This window comes from Cetorhinus maximus, chromosome 28 (genome assembly GCF_964194155.1).
Source record: "Cetorhinus maximus chromosome 28, sCetMax3.hap1.1, whole genome shotgun sequence".
NCBI classification, from domain to species: domain Eukaryota; kingdom Metazoa; phylum Chordata; class Chondrichthyes; order Lamniformes; family Cetorhinidae; genus Cetorhinus; species Cetorhinus maximus.
Genome location: NC_135906.1, coordinates 15635774 through 15657031, shown reverse-complemented (window position 1 = coordinate 15657031; position 21258 = coordinate 15635774). Strand labels below are relative to the sequence as shown.

The 21258-nt window shown below is 41.2% G+C and overlaps 1 protein-coding gene across 6 annotated transcripts in view; it reads left to right on the top strand.

Annotated features, from left to right (window-relative positions):
• The window catches only part of ilf3b (interleukin enhancer binding factor 3b), a 65967-nt gene that overhangs the window by 18198 nt on the left and 26511 nt on the right, over positions 1 to 21258 (top strand). For all 6 annotated transcript variants that reach the window (XM_078531243.1, XM_078531240.1, XM_078531239.1 and 3 more), the window contains 9 exons: positions 2655 to 2681; positions 3786 to 3969; positions 4265 to 4412; positions 9156 to 9247; positions 9704 to 9799; positions 11296 to 11407; positions 12915 to 13012; positions 13103 to 13214; positions 19766 to 19873. In XM_078531243.1, the coding sequence (XP_078387369.1) occupies positions 2655 to 2681; positions 3786 to 3969; positions 4265 to 4412; positions 9156 to 9247; positions 9704 to 9799; positions 11296 to 11407; positions 12915 to 13012; positions 13103 to 13214; positions 19766 to 19873 (977 nt within the window). The remainder of the gene's footprint in view (positions 1 to 2654; positions 2682 to 3785; positions 3970 to 4264; positions 4413 to 9155; positions 9248 to 9703; positions 9800 to 11295; positions 11408 to 12914; positions 13013 to 13102; positions 13215 to 19765; positions 19874 to 21258) is intronic.

Below are 21258 nucleotides of genomic sequence, written 5' to 3'. Positions count from 1 at the left end.
TCACTTAACCTATCTTTAACCCTTTGCAGACTCTTTCCATCCTCACAACTTGCTTTCATGCCCATTTTTGTATTCAGATTTGGCTATAATACAATTGGTTTCTTCATACAAGTTATTAATATAGGTCATAAATAGTTGAGGCTCCAGCACTCTTGTACTCCACTTTTGCCAACCTGAAAATGACCCACTTATCCCGACCCTGTTTCCTGTTAGTTAGCCAATCCTCGATCCATGCTAATACATTTCCACCAACAGTTTGAACTCATCTTTTGCAGTAAGCTTTTATGTGGCACCTTATCGAACGCCTTTTAGAAATCCAAATACACTACATCTACTTGTTCCCCTTTACCCACCTTGCTTGTTAGATCCTCACAGAACTCTTAATAAATGTGTCAAACGTGATTTCCCTTCCACAAAAGCATTTAACTCTACTTGATGGTATTATGATTTTCTAAATGTTCTGCTACCTCCTTAATAATCGATTCTAGCATTTTCCCAATGACAGATGTTAGGCTAACTGGCCTAAAGTTTCATGCTTTCTGTCTCCCTCCTTTCTTGAATAGAGGTGTTCTACTTGTAGCTTTCTAATCACTGAGACCTTTCCAGAATATAGGCAATTTTGGAAGATTTCAACCAATGCACCCGCTATCTCTGCAGCCATTTCCTTTAACACTCTAGGATGCAGGCCATTAGGTCCAGGGGACTTGTCAGCTTTTAGTCCCATTAGACATGATTTTCTTTTAACAAATCCATGCTGACTCTCCCAAATCAATCCACATTTTTCCATGTGACTATTAATTCTATCCCAAATAATTGTTTCTAGAAGTTTCCCCACCACCAAAGTTAAACTGGCTGGTCTGTAATTGCAGGGCAGATCTTTACAACCTTTTTTGAACAAGGGTGTGATGTTTGCAATTCTCCAGTCCTCCGGCATCTCCCCCAAATTCAGGGAACATTGAAAGATTATTGCCAGTGCCTCTGCAATTTCCATTCATTTCCTTCAATATTCTTGGATGTATCTCATTCAGCCCTGGTGTCTTATCAACTTGAAGTACTGACAGTTTATCCAATATCCCCTCCTTATCAATTTTAAACCCTTTTAGTGACTGAGTTTCCTCCTCTGTCACCATGGCCTGGGCAGCATCTGCCTCATAGGTAAAGACACATTCAAAGTATTCGTTTAACACTTCCGCCATGCCTTTTGCCTCTATGTAAATCCCCTTTTTAATCCCTAATTGGCCCTACTCCTCCTTTTACCACCCTTTTACCATTGATGTGCTTATAGAATACTTTGGGATTTACTTTTATGTTAGCTGCCAGTCTTTTTCATAATTCCTCCTTGCTTCCCGTATTTGCTTTTTCACATCCCTTCTGAACCTTCTGCATTCAGCTTGGTTCTCAATTGTATTTGCTGTGCATCAGGGGGCTACTATCTCATTCAGCTGTGGGTGGTGATACTTTACCTGTATACAGTGTGTTCAAATTATAGAATGATACAATGTAGAAAGAAGCCATTTGATCCATCATGCCTTGTCGGTTGTCTGGTGGAATTGTCCTGGCTTGTAATTACTTTCTCTCTCTTCTGTGTTGAATGTAATATTTGCAATCTTTCAGCCCTCCTGGCACCCCCCAGCCCCCATACTCAAGGTTTGGAATATTGTGGCCAGAGCCTTTGCAGTCACCAGTCTTGCTTCTCATAGTAAAGCATCCCATCAGTACTTGGTGACTTCTCGGCTGAGTACTGCCAGCCTTCTTAAGTACCTCTATCCATTCTTGTTCCTATCCAATATCGCTACTTTTTTTTTACTGCAGCATTGTAAGCATTCTTTTGAAGGCAAATGTGTAAAGTACTTATTTAGTACCACAGTCATGCCCACTGATTGCCTCCAGAAGATGCTCTTGATTTTGATCCCTAATTGGCATCACCTTTCCTTTGATTACCCTTTTGCTGTTTAATGAAATGTTGACCATCTATCAGACCACCTCCTGTTGTTGCCCACTCCCAAAAACGAATTTCACTGCAAGTATACTATCAAGACTCTGGAACAGGAAACTGGTACCCAGAGTATGATTAACTTGAATGGTAAGCTGCAATTCCGTCAAGTATGGGCTAAACATTTCACTCAAACTGTCCTTTTTAAACTTGTTACTTTTTCTTAAGTGCATGGCATTTAGATCAATAAAGATAGGGGATTTAAGTTGGTCACATGAAAACTTAAGGCTTTTAAAGTGATGACTTTGAATAAACCCCAATGTATTGATAACACTGTGCTGCCCTATTGGAAATATTTCTGTTCTGAGCAAACATTACAATACCTGCAGCTTGCTGCATATATATGCTGCATGTAATCATTGTTGAATTTTATTTGGAGAGAAAAGAGAAGTTTAGGTTATTTGAGGCAATGCCTCAAACGTGTATTTGCCTTGAGGGGTTGATTGTGGTTTATCCTTTTTATTCTGGGCTCCATGCTGTGTTAAAACTGTTGAAAAGATATCTTTAGGTACACAGCTATGAATAAATTAAAATTGCTCCAAAATAGTATACTTACCTAGAGCTTGGTGGGATGGTTGAGACTATTAGCTCAAGCATGGTTGGCACCACCAGTTGCGTACATTTCTATGGTGACGTGTTGTTTTTCTTTTTCTTTTCACAGAACGGAAGACCATGACAACTTTACCATGTATGCCATTTTTATCATTGAACTGGTAGATTACGTACAGAAGCAAAAGCTCTTTTATGACAAACATTAGCTCTCTGTTAACTTGATATTAATTTGTAATTGTGATGCAGCTGCTATCACAAATGTAGACTTTGAAATTATATGCACTACAATTTGATTCACTGTTTTCTAACCTGGCGTCTCCATATTGCTTGCATGCTTAAACATTGTCTTTAAAGAAAAAGTAAAGGGTGGGCAATTATTTTCTGTAGAGACTACAATTTTTCTTTTTAAAAAAGTAATCAGTGTATTCTATAGCCCAATTTTAAACAACTTGCATTTATACAGTACCTCACAATGTTGAAACTTTTTAAAAGCCTTGTTTCACTTCAAGTGGCCTGTGCCTATCCCTGAGCAACTTGATGTAGATTTGTCTTTCAGTTGAGACATTAAACAAGTCCTATCTGCCCCCTCAGGTGGACATAAAATATCCTATGGCACTGTTTTGAAGAAGAGCTGGGGGGTTATCCCTGTTGTCCTGTCCAATATTTATATCTCAACCAGCATCACTATTGTAAATGCACAAATTTCTTGAATTTGAAGCTTGTGACTATTTGAGTACTTGTACACTACTTGATTTAAGCTATTAGATTGGATTCTATTTTAGATGGTTTTACAATGCTCTAGATATTATTTTAAAGACATTTTCTCCTGTCTCATTGGGAGTCTATTTTTTATTAGGAAGTTGGATGGTCCAGCCTTTGAGCATCTGTCAAAACAATTGAATCTGTCACTTGCTGGTACCAGCTTGCCAAAATGGCAAGGTCCCTATTAAAGGGACTTGAGCGTGAATATCAGAACCGCATTGGGTGTTCTTGGGTGAAGACAATACTACCAAGTTAGATACTGGTCTCCCATTTATTTCTTTCTCTTGATGTTGGCTGCTGAACATGTTACATAATTTTGGATGCAAGAAAACCATGTTGGAAAATCTCCGCAGATGCTTTTAGACCTGCTGAGTTTTTCCAGCATTTCCTGTTTTTGTTGGAAAACCTTTGGGTGAGAGTATGCCATGTGTTTAAGTAATGGTCTAGAGGTGAAATATTTATTCCCTACCCCTGATAGGGAACAGAAGTCTACAGAACAGAATGCCAGCCGGACCCTACGTGGAGTGATGCGAGTTGGGTTGGTGGCCAAGGGCCTCCTTCTGAAGGGAGATCTTGACCTTGAACTTGTACTGCTGTGCCGGGACAAGCCTACCAGGTCGCTGTTGACAAAGGTCAAAGATAATCTGGCTGTACAATTTGCGGTAAGAAATACTTTCTTCCAGGTCGAATTTTTAATTTTAGGAGTCCATCTTAAAAGTACTGGACAAAGTAAACTTGACCACGTATTCTGAAGTGTAAAAGAAAATTAGGAATGGTTCTAGCGGGCGGCTCCTAAACCAATCCATTCACCTTGGTTGTGTGACCAATTGACCAATTATCTAAATTTAAGAAATGGAACATCAGACTCGTCTGCAACCTTTACTAGTTTAAGATTGTGAAGAGAAGAAATAAGGAGCGAGAGTTGGTGCACCTAATTTTCTTTTTTTATTTACCTAGACCATTACTGAGGAAAAGTATGAAATCAATCCTTCAATTAAAGATGCAGCCATTATTATAAAGAATGACAAAGAGGAGCCACTAACCTTGAAGATCAAGTTGACCTCGCCTCTGGTCCGAGAAGAGCTTGAGAAGCAGGCTGCTGGAGGTAGGATGGGTTGTAGGTGGCAAACTCCAACCTGCAGCTTGCAGTGTTTATTGGGCCGTCAATATAGCTTGTTCTTGGGTCATGTCTTTGAGGTTAAAGCTGCAATATATTATAGTAAGATACGAGTGATTCTATGATCCTATTCATTGCAGTATCCTTCTCTGGGGCCTCGTGCTGAGTGCAATGTAGACAGCACGTTTTTTTAGTGGAGAATTGTTTGAACAAAACCTGGTTTCAAATCTAGCTTAGACAGAGGGGATGAAGGTCTCTTTTCTCTGAGGTCTGATTGTCCACAGTTCATTAATGCATGAATACAAGTATACAACTACCTTCCGCCCAAGAATGAATTGACAGTACTAGTGCTGTCAAATTTGTTCTTGTCTGGAATAGTTTTTCTCCAAAATAAGAGAGCCAGACTGAGTAAATTTGACCTTTTTAAGCTTCTCTTTTGTGTTGAATTGTCAAGTAGACTCAGATTGTAATAAGATCATAGATTGATATACTGGGGGGCTGAAACTGGAACATTAGCCCTGAAGGTGCCATAATCAATCCAAGGTCTCAGGTGGCATTTTTAATATATCTTCACATTTATTGGTGGCAAGAGGCCCTATCTTAGCCAACTGGAGTCAAGGGTATGCTAGTGAGCATATGAATCATTCTGCCTGCAGTGAGATACATTTTCCATGCTCTTATGCTGTTATCAGTCAGTAGAATTGCATGAAGGGTATGTGCATTTCTCCTGTGCTCTTTTACTATGTTTCTTCTGACCACCCTCTTCAAAAACTTGGCTCCTTTGGTATGTAAAATTCACTACCTAGTTGCAGTTATTGATTTATATATTTCGCTATGGGCTTTGAAAATTCACTTCCTCACGACTTCATTCCTCCATTGGGTCTGCAGATAGAAGTTATCTATAAGATAAAGTCTTGTTAGAAGAAATTTGGGACATGGTTTGTGATTCAAGGAGGTGGGACCTAAACCAATGTATATTTGTCCTAGTGTATAAAGTTGTGTGCAGCTGGTTAACATTTGATTAATTGGACTTATTATTCAAGTAGACATTTGGGGCTTGAGCAGGGGTGGTGGTGGAATTTTACATCTGTTGGTGCAGACCCAAATATGGAGCTGAGTTATACAGTAATCCTCCATTTAGAGAGCTTTCCAATAACTCATTTTCATTTTAGAGCCAGTTTCATGTTGGGGAACGTTTTCTAAAAGCACTGCCAGCCACAGCATCAGAACTCAGTTTAGTGCAATTGATGAGCCTCAAGGGATTCCTCCTGTTATTACCGTTGAATGATTGCTGGACTCAGTCCCTGCCTCTCCCAGTGAGATGGATCTTTCTGCTCATATCCTCCTCCTCGAGCTGTTTGCGGGGCTGGGCTTGCAGCCTCCTGGGGCCCCATCTGCGAACAGTCAGTAGGTGCCAGAATTCCAGGCCCAGTAGCGATCCTGGACTCTGGGCTTGGAGCTCACTCCTCACCACCTCTGCATCTGTGTTGCAGCCAGCCGTTGCTGGGCTGAGACTACCCAGCAATTTCCTGCTCTCCACCATGGCATGATCCTTGTGTCAGCGGGAGAAGCAGCAAGATCAGGAACCTAACCCACCCTTATTACATATGGGAGTCTTTTTTTCAGTTAGTGCATTTTCATTTAGCACGCCATTTACCAAGAACATATTAAACGTGCTAAATGAGGGATTACTGTGCTGGTCAATTGTTTTTAAGCTCCTTAAAATTGTATAGGAACAACATTTACAGTAGCATAGTCTTGGATGAATAGCAGTGCCTCACTTTTGAATGTTAAATCTTCCAAGAGTGACTGGCCTAATCCTGCCATATTGGAGTATGTACCAATCATTCTGTGTTATGGCCTGAAAAAGTCCCATCTCCTATTAAGATCCATAGACATTGAGATTGTTGTCATTAGAGATCATCTTTGTATCTATCCCTTTAAAATTTTATTGTCTTACTGTGTACCTCCATATGGCAGCTGAGGCAGCCATGGTCTGTAGTATACTGCAGCTTTACATCCTGGAACTGCTTGACATGTTATCTTTGCAATTGTAGCCTTTTGGTGGTCCAATACACAGTAAATGTTCTTACTACTTTAAATCTATCAGTAATAAAATGACTTCAGGCCTCTGAAGAAATACCCTTGAAGACTTAAAAGCTAAGATGAAAATTGTCCTTGACCGTGCATGTGTTCAAGTTGTTCAAAACCACTGGTTTATATGCGAGTAAGTTTGCATTGCAGCAAAAATGACCATTTCTTGGTCCTTTTTCAAATGTTGCTTAGCTTCTGAAAAAGTCCACCTGACACATGGCTGGCAGAGTTTTAGGTAATGTTTGGCTCTTCATGGCCTGATTTGGATCCAACATTATTTTTATCCATTTTAAGCTGTTGAAGTTGCAACGTATCATGTAACCCTCATACTATGTAGTCTGAAATCAATGACTGCACTCATTTGAGGTGGTCTTCAGTTTTACTTATGGATTTTTTTCCTATTAAATTGCTAACAGTTTTTATCCAGGAGGCTGCTGGTTAAGTATACTGTGTGGCAGAAAGGGAAGTGAAGGCAAAAATTAAGCAGCTTGATGGTAACTAAATGAGAAGTAAGTGAGCTTAAGAGCTATCCCTGGTTGGAAATTATCATTAGACCTGAATCTTATTGCAAATTATGGAGATTCGGTGTACTTTGAATCATGGCAGGCTTCTGTTTTTATTATCTGTGTGATCTGGCTACACTGACTGGAGGAAATGCACAGTACTGTCTAGTATGCAGATGTTGCATTCTGGAGTATTTTGGGAACTGGGTGGCTTAGTAGGTTAGAGTCTGGGCTTTCATTCCTTCATGGCTTGGATTCAATAAATTTGGGATGAAACTCTCTTGTTTGGCTTTACAGCCCTAAGTGAAATGGTCTTGGCAGTCACAGCAGCAGTTCCTAGTGGACAGTAGCCTAAAGCACTAAACCGGCACCAGGGGTCAGTGTTGCTCCTCCAAAGCCACTAACGTGCTTCGCCTTGAACATGAATTTTTTAAGGAACTATTTGTAAATAAACCGATTGCTTTGCAATCGAGCTTTTATCTTGACGGATTTCAGAGCAATCAGTGGAAGTTATTTACTTGGAAAATACAAGTGGTTGGAAGCTTTTCTTTGGGAGGAGTTCATTTGATAAATTTAGTTCACATGTAGATGTTTTTAATGTCTCCGGTAGCTGAACCTTCAACATCACAGGGTGCATGGTTATAATCCAGGCAGCATGCTTCCAGTTTATTAACTTGTCATACTACTGTCATGCAACTCATTTGTAGATGGTAGTTCAGGACTCCATGCATAAAGCTTATGCCATGTTGGTCTAGCTTTAGTAACTATATCCATGGGAAAGCTTAGTTAGAAGTTCTCATTTTACATTTTCAAGCTACTGTGTTGTCCTTCACTACCATTTTTACATTTAATAAATTTGTTCCATAGTTTACATTCTACTACACGGTGGGTGGTCACTCAATTTGCAAATTCTAGATAATTGAGAGGGTTTGTACAAGCCAATAAACTAAACATAACATACCCTTGGCTCATTTGCCCTCTGTTTCATACTTTGAAATCAGCTGTTACAGGACAGATTGCTTAACTCAGCACAGGCTTGAGTTTGATACTGGGGCTTGCCTGGTTCCTGGGGCTTAGTAGTTCAATACAGTTGCCAAGCTGGTCTCTGGCTTCAGTTAGTCTGGCCAAGCATTCAATCATTTGCTGCCTGGTATGTCTCCAGAACTTGTGGTACTGAACTATGATTTGCCAAGTTAATATATTAATTCAAATTTTTTGATGCTTTGGTCTCATTAGTCAGGAATATCCATGACAAACCGATCTTATTTGAAACTCTGGTCAGTATTGGAACCACCAGACCATTCAGTTTTGCTGCAGTGCAGACGCCACCAAGTTTTGAATATGCAGTGGGAGACTGAGCAGTGTAATAATGGAGCTAATATCGGGTTTGATGTTGAAAGCCTATGCGCCAACTTGTTAGACTTGAGATAATGGTCTTAATCTGAACAACCAATGGCTTAAGCATACACAACTGTTTTGTACAAACCTTTTAACAGTTTCCCACTGTATATAAAATTTTTTATGGTGTTTTTTATCTTTTTGATATTGCCTGTGGATTTACTATTTCATCACGTCTACCAAGCCTTCTAGTTTGTCAATTCTTTTAGGGACGCTGGACCTTTGACCAACTGGACGCTCTCTGTCATGGGGGCCTGGGCAGTCGACCCTCGTGGGCAGAGGGGGTTTCCCCCGGACAGAGCCCTAAGCCTACTTGATAGTTTCCTTTTTCTGGTTCCCTAGCCTAGCTCATTAAACACATTGCTATGTTAGGTAATATCTTATAACCAGTAGAATAGTGTTTCCCCCACACCACCAGCACTACAATGCATTTAGGCCCATAGCTACTGTGTAGGACAGCATATTAAAGTGATAAATATTGCAGACTTAATGCTACAGGCATTAGTGTACACTCCTTCAGGCTTAGTCTGCTCATTCGGTGCTCAGGTATAGACTAGTGTTCTCCATGTTTAGCTACAAGACAAAAGTAGATTCAGTAGAGATGTTGAGAGAGTGTTCACTACAACTTGACTTTGGTGGGGAGCCCTGTTTGCCCAATAGGATGCTGCCGCTCCCCGCCGCATGACAGAAACCCCTTGGTCAAACTGCCTGTCTTCTTATTCCACTCCATCAATAGAAACAGTAACGATGAGTGAGCCTGCGGATGTATTGGACAGGCAGAAATGCCTAACCGCCTTGGCGTCCCTGCGACACGCCAAATGGTTCCAGGTTTGGATCTTGTTCTTACATTATTGTCTAAAGTAGAAAGTTTTTTATTAAAATTATTGATTCTGTTCAGTTTTTAATTGTGTGTGTGTTGAATTGATATTGGAATTTTAAATTTCTGTGCAACACTTAGCTTCTGTCTCTGCACAGCTGCTAATAAGCACTTAAGTAAATGAGTGTAATCTTAGTAAGATGGCAGCTCTTCGTTTGGGGAGGGGGTTTCAGGGATTAATACGTTAATTTATTTTGTGTATTATTGCATTGTTGCTGCTTTGTTTTAAGAGTAATTTTGCTCACTTTTAAAATACTAGATTGATATGTAACACTCATTTTTAAATGTAAAGACTTTTTTACCCTTGACAAAGTAGCACTGCAGATTTGAAAAGTTTGGCATTTTATGCTGAATTTACATAGAGGTCAGTAACTGAGACACTAACTTTCTGCTCAACGGTTTTATAGGCCAGAGCAAATGGGCTGAAGTCATGTGTCATTGTCATCCGTGTTCTACGGGATTTATGTTCAAGAGTCCCCACCTGGGCACCACTTAAAGGATGGGTATGTGAACTTTTTTTTGTCTAGCTTATTGCTCTTGTTGTCATCAGAGTTATCATTGTTCAGACCTGAAGCTTTTTGATTGCTGGCTTCTGTGCATGGGAAATTTTTCTTGAGCTGGACTCTTCAACTGCAGTTCGTTCTTGTAGTTGACTTTTTTAAATTCACTCGTGGTTCTGGGACCTGCTGGAAAGGCCAGCATTTATTGCTCATCCCTAATTTCCCTTGAGAAGTTGGTGGTGTTGAGCTCGGCCCCTCGACAGACCCAGGCTTCTTCACGTGCGCCAGAAGGAAGCCGCATGTGATTCAATATTCAGCTTTAATTTTGATTATTTTTTTAAACACTGCATTACATCTAGTGCTGATACAACCACATTGCTGTTGGGTTGCAGGATTTTGACCCAGTGACGATGAAGGAATGGCGATCTAGTTCCAGCTCAGGATGTTGTATGACTTGGAGTGGAATTTGCGGGTGTTGGTGTTCCCATGGGCCTTGTTCTTATGGGTGATAAGGTTACTGGTTTGAAAGGTGCTGTCAAAGGAGCCTGCCGAGCTGCTGCAGTGCATCTTGCCTATGGTCTGCGCTGCTGCTACTGTGTGCGAGTGGTAGAGGGAGTGAATGTTTAAATTGGTGGATGGGATGCAAATCAAAAGGGCAGTTTTGTCCCCAATGGTATTGTTGAGTGTTGCTAGAGCTGCACTCATCCAGGCAACTGGAGAATCTTCCACCACACTCCTAACTTGTGCCTTGTGGGCAGGTTTTGGGGAGTCCCAATCTCTGACCTACTCTTGGAATTGGGGTATTTATGTGGTTGGTCCAGTTTAGTTTCTAGTCCATGGTAAACCCCAGATAGTTGATAGTGGGGGGATTCAGCAATGGTAATGCCATTGAATAGCGTGGTGAGATGGTTAAATTCTTTCTTGTTGGCAGTGGTCATTGCCTGGCACTTACATGGCAAGTTGCATTTGTGTCACATTATCAGCCCAAGCTTGAACGTTGCCCAGGTCTTGCTGCATATGGACAGGGACTGTTTCAGGACAGTACCTAAGGAGTCGCAAAAAGAACTGAACATTATGCAATCATCAGTGAACGTCCCACTTCTAAGCATTATGATGGCAGGAAAATCATTGAAGCAGCTGAAGACAGTTTTCTTTCTGATTTACAATTCAGTCATTAGCTCCTTTCTCTTCCACCTTCTTCTGTTTTTTTTCCTCCCTCCTTCCGCCTGCCACACTGTCCAAGCCTCTAACCAGTTTAATTGATGTCTTGATTGATACCAGTTTGATTGGCTGGGAATTGAAATATTATCTCGGTACCATATCAGATATCATCTTCACCCACTGTGTATTGGCATCCAGTCCTATTAAGTTATGAGCTGTTGATATGCTTTGGTTTGTGAAGAACTCTATTCTGCATCCTCTTACTTGTGTGGGAATGATTTGAGTATATATAATAAACTTCACAGCAAAGGCCCAAATTTGATCCTTTTTTTTTTAAGCCTTTAGAGTTGATCTGTGAAAAAGCAATTGGAACTGCTAACAGACCTCTGGGTGCAGGAGAGGCAATGCGAAGAGTCTTAGAGTGTCTGGCTTCTGGAATTCTAATGCTAGGTATGTGCTTGACACAGTTGATGCTTTTGCCAGATGTTAACAAAATTAAAATTGTTTGTTTAAAAAAAAAATAAATGTCATCACTTCTACTTCTAGTTTGTTTTTTGGCTCTTTTGTACAGGTGACATGCAGTTATACCAATTTGATTATATGTAGCTGCTTGGAGTCAAAACACTTTACGGTTCCTACAAGCCAATACTGCTAAAAGTCCCAAGATTGAACTTACAAATTAGGAACAGGAGTAGGCCACTCTGCCCGTCAAGTCTGCTCCACCATTCAATAAGATCATGGCTAATCTGGTTGTAACCTCAACCCCACATTCCTGCCTACCCTTGATAATCTTTCATCCCCTTATTAATCAACAATTTATCTAGCTGTGCCTTAAAAAAATTCAAAGACTCTGCTTCTACTGCCTTTTGATGAAGAGAGTTCCAAAGACACTCAGCCCTCGGAAAAAAATTTCTCCTAGGGCAGAATCTTTGAGTCGGCGAGCGGAGGCGGGCCCCGCTTGCTGACGCGTAAAATGATGCCTGGTGACGTCAGGCGTGCGTCCCGACTCACCACGCATCATTCAGATATTCAGTTCGGTGGGCGTGCATCGTAGTCGGCTGCGCACTCGCCAAACTGTCAAAGGCCTATTAAGGCCATTTAAATATCAATTAAAATACTTAACTGAGCTGCCCGTCCAACCTTAAGGTTGGTGGGCAGGCGAAGATCCCAGGCGGCCTTCGCATTTATCTTGAAACCTCATCCAAGGACGGGATGAGGTTTCATGAAGGTTTTTAAAGTTTAATAACATTTTTAAATAAAATTCATTGACCGGCCCCAGCTCATGTGACACTGTCACATGAGGGGACGCGTCTTAAAAATTTTTTTTGTCTTTATTAAAATTTTTAAAAATCACACTGCCTCAGGCAGATTTGCGCAGGCCCGACTCAGCCTCCTCCCCCTAATTGGCCCGCCCACGTAAAATGGTGGCATGCAGCCGATTACAGGCGGCTGCATGCCTGCTCCTGCCCAACCCCACCCAGACAGGGAAGAAAATTCTCCTCCTAACCTCTGTTTAAATGAGCGACCCCTTATTTTCAAACAGTGACTCCTAGTTCTAGATTTTCCCAGATCAGACAGTTACAGGTGGCAGAGCCTATTTAACTTTATCAGAAGGTCACCTCTTTATTGTAAAGGATGCACATGATGGTAATGTCACTTTGCTGCTAAGGTCACTGGAGCAATGGGGAAGACGTTTTTCCCCATTCTACATTATGTTATGTAATGTGATGAAGTAGCACCACTGAGAGGCCCTTTCAAGTAGTTTCTGTAGGTGCATAAGTATATAGACTGCATACCTGTTTCTATTTTGATTGCCCAAGTTGCCATGATCTTAAGTTGTGATTTTGTCCAGCTGCCCCTATTGCTCTGTTGTTTTTTCTTCAGATTATGGGAGGAAATGTTACCGTTCTGATCTCTATTTTCATTCCTCTGACACTCTCCCTTGCTCCCGCTGTAGATGGACCTGGTATCTATGATCCATGTGAAAAAGAAGCTACAGATGCCATTGGCAGTCTTAACAGACAACAAAGAGAGGACATAACCCAAAGCAGTCAGGTTAAGAGAAAACCTTGCATTTAACTAGTTTGGTTCTGTGCTTCGGAATTGCATTGCATTAATTGTTTTAAATCCTCTGCATATTTTTAGCATGCACTGCGCCTGGCTGCTTTTGGACAGTTGCATAAAGTATTGGGAATGGATCCTCTGCCTTCCAAACTCCCTAGAAAACCTAAAAATGAAAATCCAGTGGATTATACAGGTAGGAAATGCAACCTGTGCAGCTCTTTATTTTCAATTGTACATAGCTTTGTGATTTCACTATTTGCATCACAACCATAAGTCTGTAAGAATTTATCGACCAATTTTAAGCTTCCAGCTTTTTCTGCTTGTTGCTAAGTAGCAATCAAATACTAGGTGATCTCTGTTGTAATGGTGTTGGTTACAGAACATGTCTATTAGGGAAGTCTTCATAGTCTTCTGTATGTAACAGCAAGCCTTTATTAACTACTTGTAACTATATATACATATATGCAGTAAAGGGTACAGGCATGGAGCTATCTCTCTTAATACCTCTCTGGCCAACACCACACTGACCCTAGTTCTGGGCCATGTACCTTCTTACATCACTGTGTGGGCAGTAGTGTACTCATTCCCACATTAACCCTGTATATACCAAACCTTTATACTACACCTCCCCCAAGTCTTTCTCCCATGGATAAGGAGTTACATTAGTTTACTTTGTCTTCCATTGTTATAAGTCTTGTGCATTACCTTATTGTTACAACATTAATGCTATTCTAACATTATTGCTATTACAGTATTATCACTAACCACACTCTCACTACCCCACCTCCCCCCTTCAAGTCCTTGAAGTTAGAGGTTCAGGTGATCCGGAGGCCTTATAACCCTTTGAAATCTCGTTTGCCATTCTGTTGGAAGAGTGGCAGGCTCTGTTGGTTTTAGTTCTTGTTAGCTTGGCGGTTAGACAGGCATTTGGGTATGCTATCATTTTTTTACTTCCATTGTTGTATGTTGAACCACGCCTGGTCAGTCCAGCTGTTGCATTGGCCCTAGGTTGCTGTTACTGCTTTTTAATTTTCTTTCTCCATGTGGGCCATCTCAAAGCCCTCTGAAGCTGAGGAAGAGCGTTCCTGTGGCGAGAGGAAGGTCTAATGGTGTGCTCACCTCTGCGTTTTGTTGTCGATGAGAGACTGGTATGAGGTTCCAGCATCCCTTGTGGTTGTGGCCTGCTGGCTAGAAGTTGCACTGTGTTCACAGTTGTTGATGTGCCAACCATTGTCATAGCTGAAGCTAGAGAGGCTTTGCAGACTGCTTATCATTCTCTGGTACTGCTTTTACTGGAGGCATTGTGGTAATCTCATGGGCGATAGGTTAGTCTGATCACTGGGGACTTCCCAGTACCTGGAATGATAATAGACAAACCTGCTCCACAAAGAGAGGAGATTGAAGGTGAAATCTAAGTCTGAATACTCTTTAGTGTTAGTTCTGGCTGTCTAACGGCAGTGATAACTTTGACATCCTCAGCCGTCTGATCAGATCCAGGGTGACTCAGGCACCCCTACTCAGGAGAGAGAGGGGCTTGTTACAGATGACATACATCAGCTGAAAGATATGTTTGCTGCCATACCTCAGTGGTTCCATTCCAGGTAGGACTCCCTCTGCGTCCTAAAGTGGAGTGTCCGTTGTTCAAAGCTAGAGGTTTTTGAGCCATGGTTCCTTGTCTGACAGGACTGTCATGCTGGCACCTGATTCAAATTTAAAATTTGTTAGATGACCATGTACCAAGATGTCAGCATTCCAAAATGAAGAACCACAATCTTTGACCTCACCCAAGAAACATGGCTGTGTCCCCTCTGGGTTTTCAGTCTCGACCTCGTGGATTACCTTTGGGCTATCTGTGAGTGGGGCATTTTGACATGCACAGTTTGCCAAAGTGTTCCTGCCTATTTCAGTGGAAGCACTGGGCTGTACTCGCAGGACACTGATTTCTCCTGTGAGGGTGCTTCGCATTGCAGTGCTGGAAATGTCGCTCTGCTGGGTGGTTTGGGAATTGTTTTCCCTGACTTGGATTGTCCCTGTGTCTTTGTGACCTGATAAGCTGGGTTGAGGGTTGGCTTCTGCCTCCTGTTAAATTCTCTCCCCTTATGATTGTCCTGTGTTGCTCATAGCTCAGGCAGCTTAACTATCCAGAATGCCTTGTCTAGGGCAAGGTCGTCTTTAGTTTGTAGGAGGTCAGTGTGAATCGTTTGTAACACCCACCACGATTCTGTCTCAGGTGAACTCAGACTTTTTTTAAATCTCCACATTCACAACCTTCTGCCATCCTGTAGAGATCATTTCTGAAGGAACCGACAGGTTCCCCAGGCAGTTGGACTCTTATTGAATTTAGCTCTTTCCAATATTTTGTTGGACCTCATGTTGAAATAAACTTCAAAGAAACCTCCTCAAATTTGGCGGATGACTAATTTAATATCCTGTCATGCAGTGATATTGTCTGCAATTGGCTCTATTAAGTGAAGAAATGTGTTTACTTGTTCTGCTTCTAATTTTGTTACAACCGGGATGGGAGGAGTGCGCAGTTGCCCCCACTACCCCACAGGTCACAACATTAGCTTAAATGTTCAATTCACTCACCAAAATGGCCAGTTGTTTACCTTCATTACTGTTACCTAGAATAAAAGAGACTTTAACCAGGCTTCTTTCAATAAACAACAAACTTATTAGTTTATTATGAAACCAGCCTTGCCGAATGGAAAGGCAAAGCGTATCAACATACGGAATGGAATATGAAATTATACTAATTACCCTTTCGAGATACCCTCTGTTTGTCTCTCTCTCTCACGCAAAAAAGAAACAATGAAATAAAAATAGAAATGAAGGAATTCGTCCCTGGGTTAAAAGTCAATGATTCAAAGTCAAAAGGTAGACTGTGGAGTTCTTGAAATGGTGTCCAGGTTAGACGGTTAGTCTCTCAGCACTGGTCTGCGAAACAATCAGTGACTGTGGCACTGCTTTCCAGGTGGACTCGAGGGTACTCTATTCCAAGATGTAGAACATCTCAGGAGCAGGTTCTATTCACTTCCAGCTGTGGACTGGAAAAGGTCTGCTGTCTTCCTTTTCAGGCAGTTGGTCCTTCTCAGAGCAAAACGTCTTCCAGGCATGGTTTTTTTTTTAGAACCATAAAGACCATGTGACCCCTCTTTTGTTCACAGTCCACTAGGGTCAAGAAGTTTAGTTTTTAACCATTTAATTACCCTTTTCTTGTAAAAGGATGCGTTTACCGGGAATAGCAATCAGAGTCCTGTATTAACCCTTTAAGTGACAGTGTCTTTTAAAACACATTATTCCAGATTGTCCTTAGTCCTTGAAGATGAACCATTTTTTGTGATTAAAATTTTCATGACAATTTTTTAATTTAAAACTGAAGCATTGCTGTATTTTAAAAATTGTTTTCTCCAAAGATTTCAATGTTGTCACTGGTCTGGGCATTGGTTGAATCCCTGTGGAGTTGTGATTCATGTTGAAGAGGGTAGATAGGAAATACCTGTTTTTCCTAGCTGAGGGGTCAATTACTAGGGGGCATAGATTTAAGGTCATTGGTAGAATAGAGGGGACATGAAGAAAATCTTTTCACCCAGAGGGCGGTGGGCATCTGAAGTTCACTGCCTGAATTGATGGTTGAGGCTGAAACCTTCAACTCATTTAAAAGCTACCTGGATCTGCACCTGAAGCGCTGTAACCTGCAAGACTACGGCCCAACTGCTGGAAAGTGGAACTAAAATAAACAGCTAGTTTCTCTCTTTTTGGTAGGTGCAGACACAATAGGCTTAATAGCCTCTTTCTGCGCTATAACTTTCCTATGGTTCTATTTTTAAAACGTGGGCACAGTTTTAAGAGCTTACAGGCTTCCAAGGTGGTGGCTTGCTTCTGGAAGAAGAATTTTTAAGAAAGGCTACATGGGCAGCTGTCTGCTGACGATTTATTCAGCAATGTAGTGAGTAGCAAGGCGTTTAAATTAACTGCAGGCTTGCTGTTTAAGGAATCAGCTGGTTGCAAAGTTCCCAAGACTTGAATAAGTTAATTATTCATTCTCTTTCAACTGAGTTTGGAATTGGGGTTAGCAGCTGGTTTTGTTCAAAAGGCGCTTCTTACTGAATTATTAAAAGGGGCACCTCAGGACTGGCTGCAACCTGGAAGTTGTTTGGTAATGCAGAACTTGAGTATTGCTGAGGACAGAGACATTTTTTTGTTGAAGATTTTTTGTCTTGCACTCATCAGGACACTTTACAAGAATACCAATATAAGAGGGAAACTACAATTTATACTGTATGTGAAGAGAATGCTGATTGGTTGGCAAGTGAACGCTGGTAGAGGCATTGCCATGGAAATGCACCAGTGATGGTGACTGACTGACTGTTAACTGCCAAGCATTGTTTGAAATCTAAACCAGGCAGCTCGACCCTGATTGGTTAAGGCTTGGCCTGAGGAATGAGTCAGCGAATGGCTGTTATTTATTTTGTTTAGCTGAAACAGGTACAATGTGTGTACGTGTCCTTTCTGTGCGAAGAACAGGGCCCTGTGTATTAATATATGTAGCTTCCAGTATATGCGAATACGCCACACTGTGAGCCCGACTGACAAATCTAAATTGGTTGTTAGCGTAATTCTTAGCACAATGAGGATTATTTAGTAAATGTTGTTTAATCGCAAAATTACATCTAATGTTGGATACTGTGTTTTGAGCTTTGCAAGCACAGGCTGGTTGGGTACAGCCTGTACCTTGCCCATTACGAACAGCAGCTTGAACATGCTGTTTGATACAGTCTGCCAGAAATTCATATATCTCACAAATGTGAAATGTGGTATATATGAATTTCAGTGGCAGTGTGATGCTAGGTATGTAGGCTGTACAATCCAAAGACTGGTGGATTGTATCAAACAGCATGTCCAAGCCACTGTTTGCAATGGGCAAGATACAGACCATACCCAACCAACCCATGCTTGCAAAACTCAAAACTCAGTGTCCAACATTAGATGTGATTCAGTAATTGGAAAACATTTGCTAAATAGTCATCAGTATGTTAAGAATTAAGCCGACAACCAATTTAAGATTCAGCCGGGCTTGCGTGTACTGGAAGCTACATATATTAATACACAAGGCCGTGTTCTTTGCAGACAGAAAGAACATGTGCACACATTGCACCTGTTTTAGCTAAACAAAATAAGTGATAGCCATTCACTGACCCATTCCTCAGGGCATTGCCCTGACCAATCAAAGTCAAGCTTCCTGGTTTAAATTTCAAACAATGTTTGGCAGTTAAATGTCGACCACCATCACTGGTGCATTCTCCAAGGCAATGAATCTACCAATCAGAGCCCACTCTGCCAACCAATCGGCACTCTTTACGTACAGTATAAATTGCTGTTTTTCCCCTTATATTTGTATTCTTGTGAAATGTCCTGATGAGTGCAAGATGAAAAGCTTTGACATGCCTCTTTTCCAGCAATTCTCAAATTAAAAAGATTTAGCTCACTCTTGCAGGTTCTGTCGACTCTGAAGCAGGACTTCCAAAGCACATTCAATGGAGTCTTTTGCTGCAGTAAAATCTCTTCCTTCAGCTTCCAGTCTCTGTCAAGCTTTTTCTGGCAAGTTTTCTCAGTCTATAGCTTCGGTTGGAAGCTTCTTTCAGTTCAGAATCTGTTGAAGATTTTCATTTTTTCAGTTGTTCAGCATTCTCCTGAGGTTGAGGGTTTTTGATCTCCAGCTAACACCATGTTGTAGTGGTGTTAGTTACAGAACATGTCTGTTTCGGAAGTCTTCGTAGTCTTCTGTATGTTAACAGCAAGTCTTTATTAACTACTTGTAACTATTTACAAATATATTCAGTAAAGGGTACAAGTATGGAGCTATCGCCAAGTCTCAACATATCTGGCCAATACCACACTGACCCTTAGGTCTGGGTCATGTGCCTTCTTGCATCACTGAGTGGTACTGTACTCAGTCCCATGTTAACCTTGTATATACCAGAGCCTTATACTACAATCTCAATCTCCTTTTTAAATTTCCTTTTCTCCTCTTCTCATCAACCACCATAAGTATAATGTAATTTGTGGTGACCTGACACAGATCATTGATCAGATCCTGGGTTCTAACCTTGTCTCTGTGTGACTGTGCGACATCGTGCAGCATGCAGTGTGTCCATTCACCCACTTTTTTTTTTCCTCTTGGGTTTTATACCAAATAATATTTATCCAGAATGGCATATCTTTACTTTTCTGCTTTTTTGTTCTGTATTCTGTTGCAGCTTCTTCATAAATGTCTGTGCTCACACTTGGAGCTGAAACCTTGGTTCCCACCCTACCCAATTGATTGTGAGCTGCAGTTTGCAGATCTGAAATTTGCACAGAGCAAAAATTTTTTGGCTTGTGAACAAACAATGACTGTCAGGAAACGACCCTTTGGGTCAACTATAACTTGTCCCACATAATTGTATTTCACAATTGTGTGTGGTGATGGGGAGGGGGAACCAAAGAGGAGTCTGGGAAATTTCTCTCCACTCCTGTAAACAGACAAAACTAGTGCAGGAAACCCCTCTGGCCTTGATTAATTCTGTGCAGTGGCTATCTTTTTTATTGGTGAAACAACGTACCATAAACCAAGGGGGGATGGAAGCTTTCTGTAATAAGAAAACAGACTGTGTGAATTTAGGTCTGTTGCCAGTTTTTAGTACTTGTTGATGTGACCTGTTTACCATGCCCATCAATATTTGATGCTGTTGAATTTTTCAGTTCAAATTCCTCCAAGTGCATTCAGTACACCAGTGAAGCGGCCAATGGATGAAGACTCTGGTGAGGACAAGTCTCCCATCAAGAAGAAAAAGAAAACTCAAAAAAAAGGCAAGTTACTGATTACTAGTGCTGCTTTGTCTAGGCATGATGGACAAAGAATAATTTCACTTTCATAGGATGGAGTGTTGCACTGAATTGTGTAGGTGTACCAAGTTGTACTGTGGGGCAAGGTATCGTGTGCATTAAATATACTGAAATGAGGGCAGATTTGTTCTATTTTAAAACCCTGCTGAGGGTCTAATGAGGAAACTTTAGCAGAAAGTAAAATGTTAATGTATGGTAAATAAGATTGGTGAGTTACAGGTGCAGATTGGCATGTGGAATTACAGTGTTGTGGCTATAACAGAAACTTGGCTCAAGGAAGGCCAGTACTGGATGTTAAATATTTCTGGGCACAAGGTGTTCAGGAAAGATAGGAAAGAAAGAAATGGGGAAGGGGTGGTGGTATTGATTTAAGGAGAGCATTGCAGTGCTATAGAAAAAGGATGTCTCAGAAGGGTTAAGGGCAGAATCAATTTGGCTAGAGCCAAGGACAAAAAGATGCAGTTACATTGCTGTGTGTAGTCCAGCCACAGTTTGATTCCAGTCCAATGAGAATGGAGGTACTGCTGGACATAGTTTTTGGAAATGAAGTGGGCCAAGTAGATCTCAAGTGTCAGTAGGAGAACATTTAGGGGACAGTGATCATTATGCCATAAACTTTAGGATGACTTTGGAAAAAGACAGTGAACTATCCAGAGTAAGAATAATTGACTGGGGGAAAGCCAAGTTCAATGGGCTGAGAACCGACCTGGCAGAATAAATTGGAGCCGAAGGTCGGCCGGAAAAACGGTAGTTGTACAGTGGGCTGTCTTCAAAGAAGAAAGAGTTTATGCAGTCGAGATATATTCTCTCAAAAGGGAAAAATAGGGCAAACAAATTGATGCCAAAGGAGGTAGCAATTAAAATAAAGAAGAAAAAGTGTGCTTATGAAGGATGTCAGATAGAATTGAGAACTGGGCTGAATACAGAAGGTTCAGAGGGGAGGTGAAAAAGCAAATAAGAGAAGCTAAGAGAGAGTATGAAAAGAGACTGGCAGCTAACATAAAAGGGAATCCCAAAGTCTCCTATGGCACATAAATAGTAAAAAGGTGGTAAACAGAGGAGTACGGCTGATTAGGGATCAAAAAGGGGGTTTACACTTGTAGGCAGAGCATAGCTGAGGAATTAAATGAATACTCTGTACCTGTCTTTAAGGAAGATTACACCCAGGCCATGGTGAAAAAGGAGGAAATACAGTTACTAGAAGGGCTTAAAATTGATGAGGTGGTATTGGATAAGTTGTCTGTACTGTACATTGACAAGGCACCAGGACCAGACGAGATGCACCCAAGGATACTGAGGAAAGCGAGAATAGAAATTGCAGAGGCACTGGCCATAATTTTTCAGTGTTC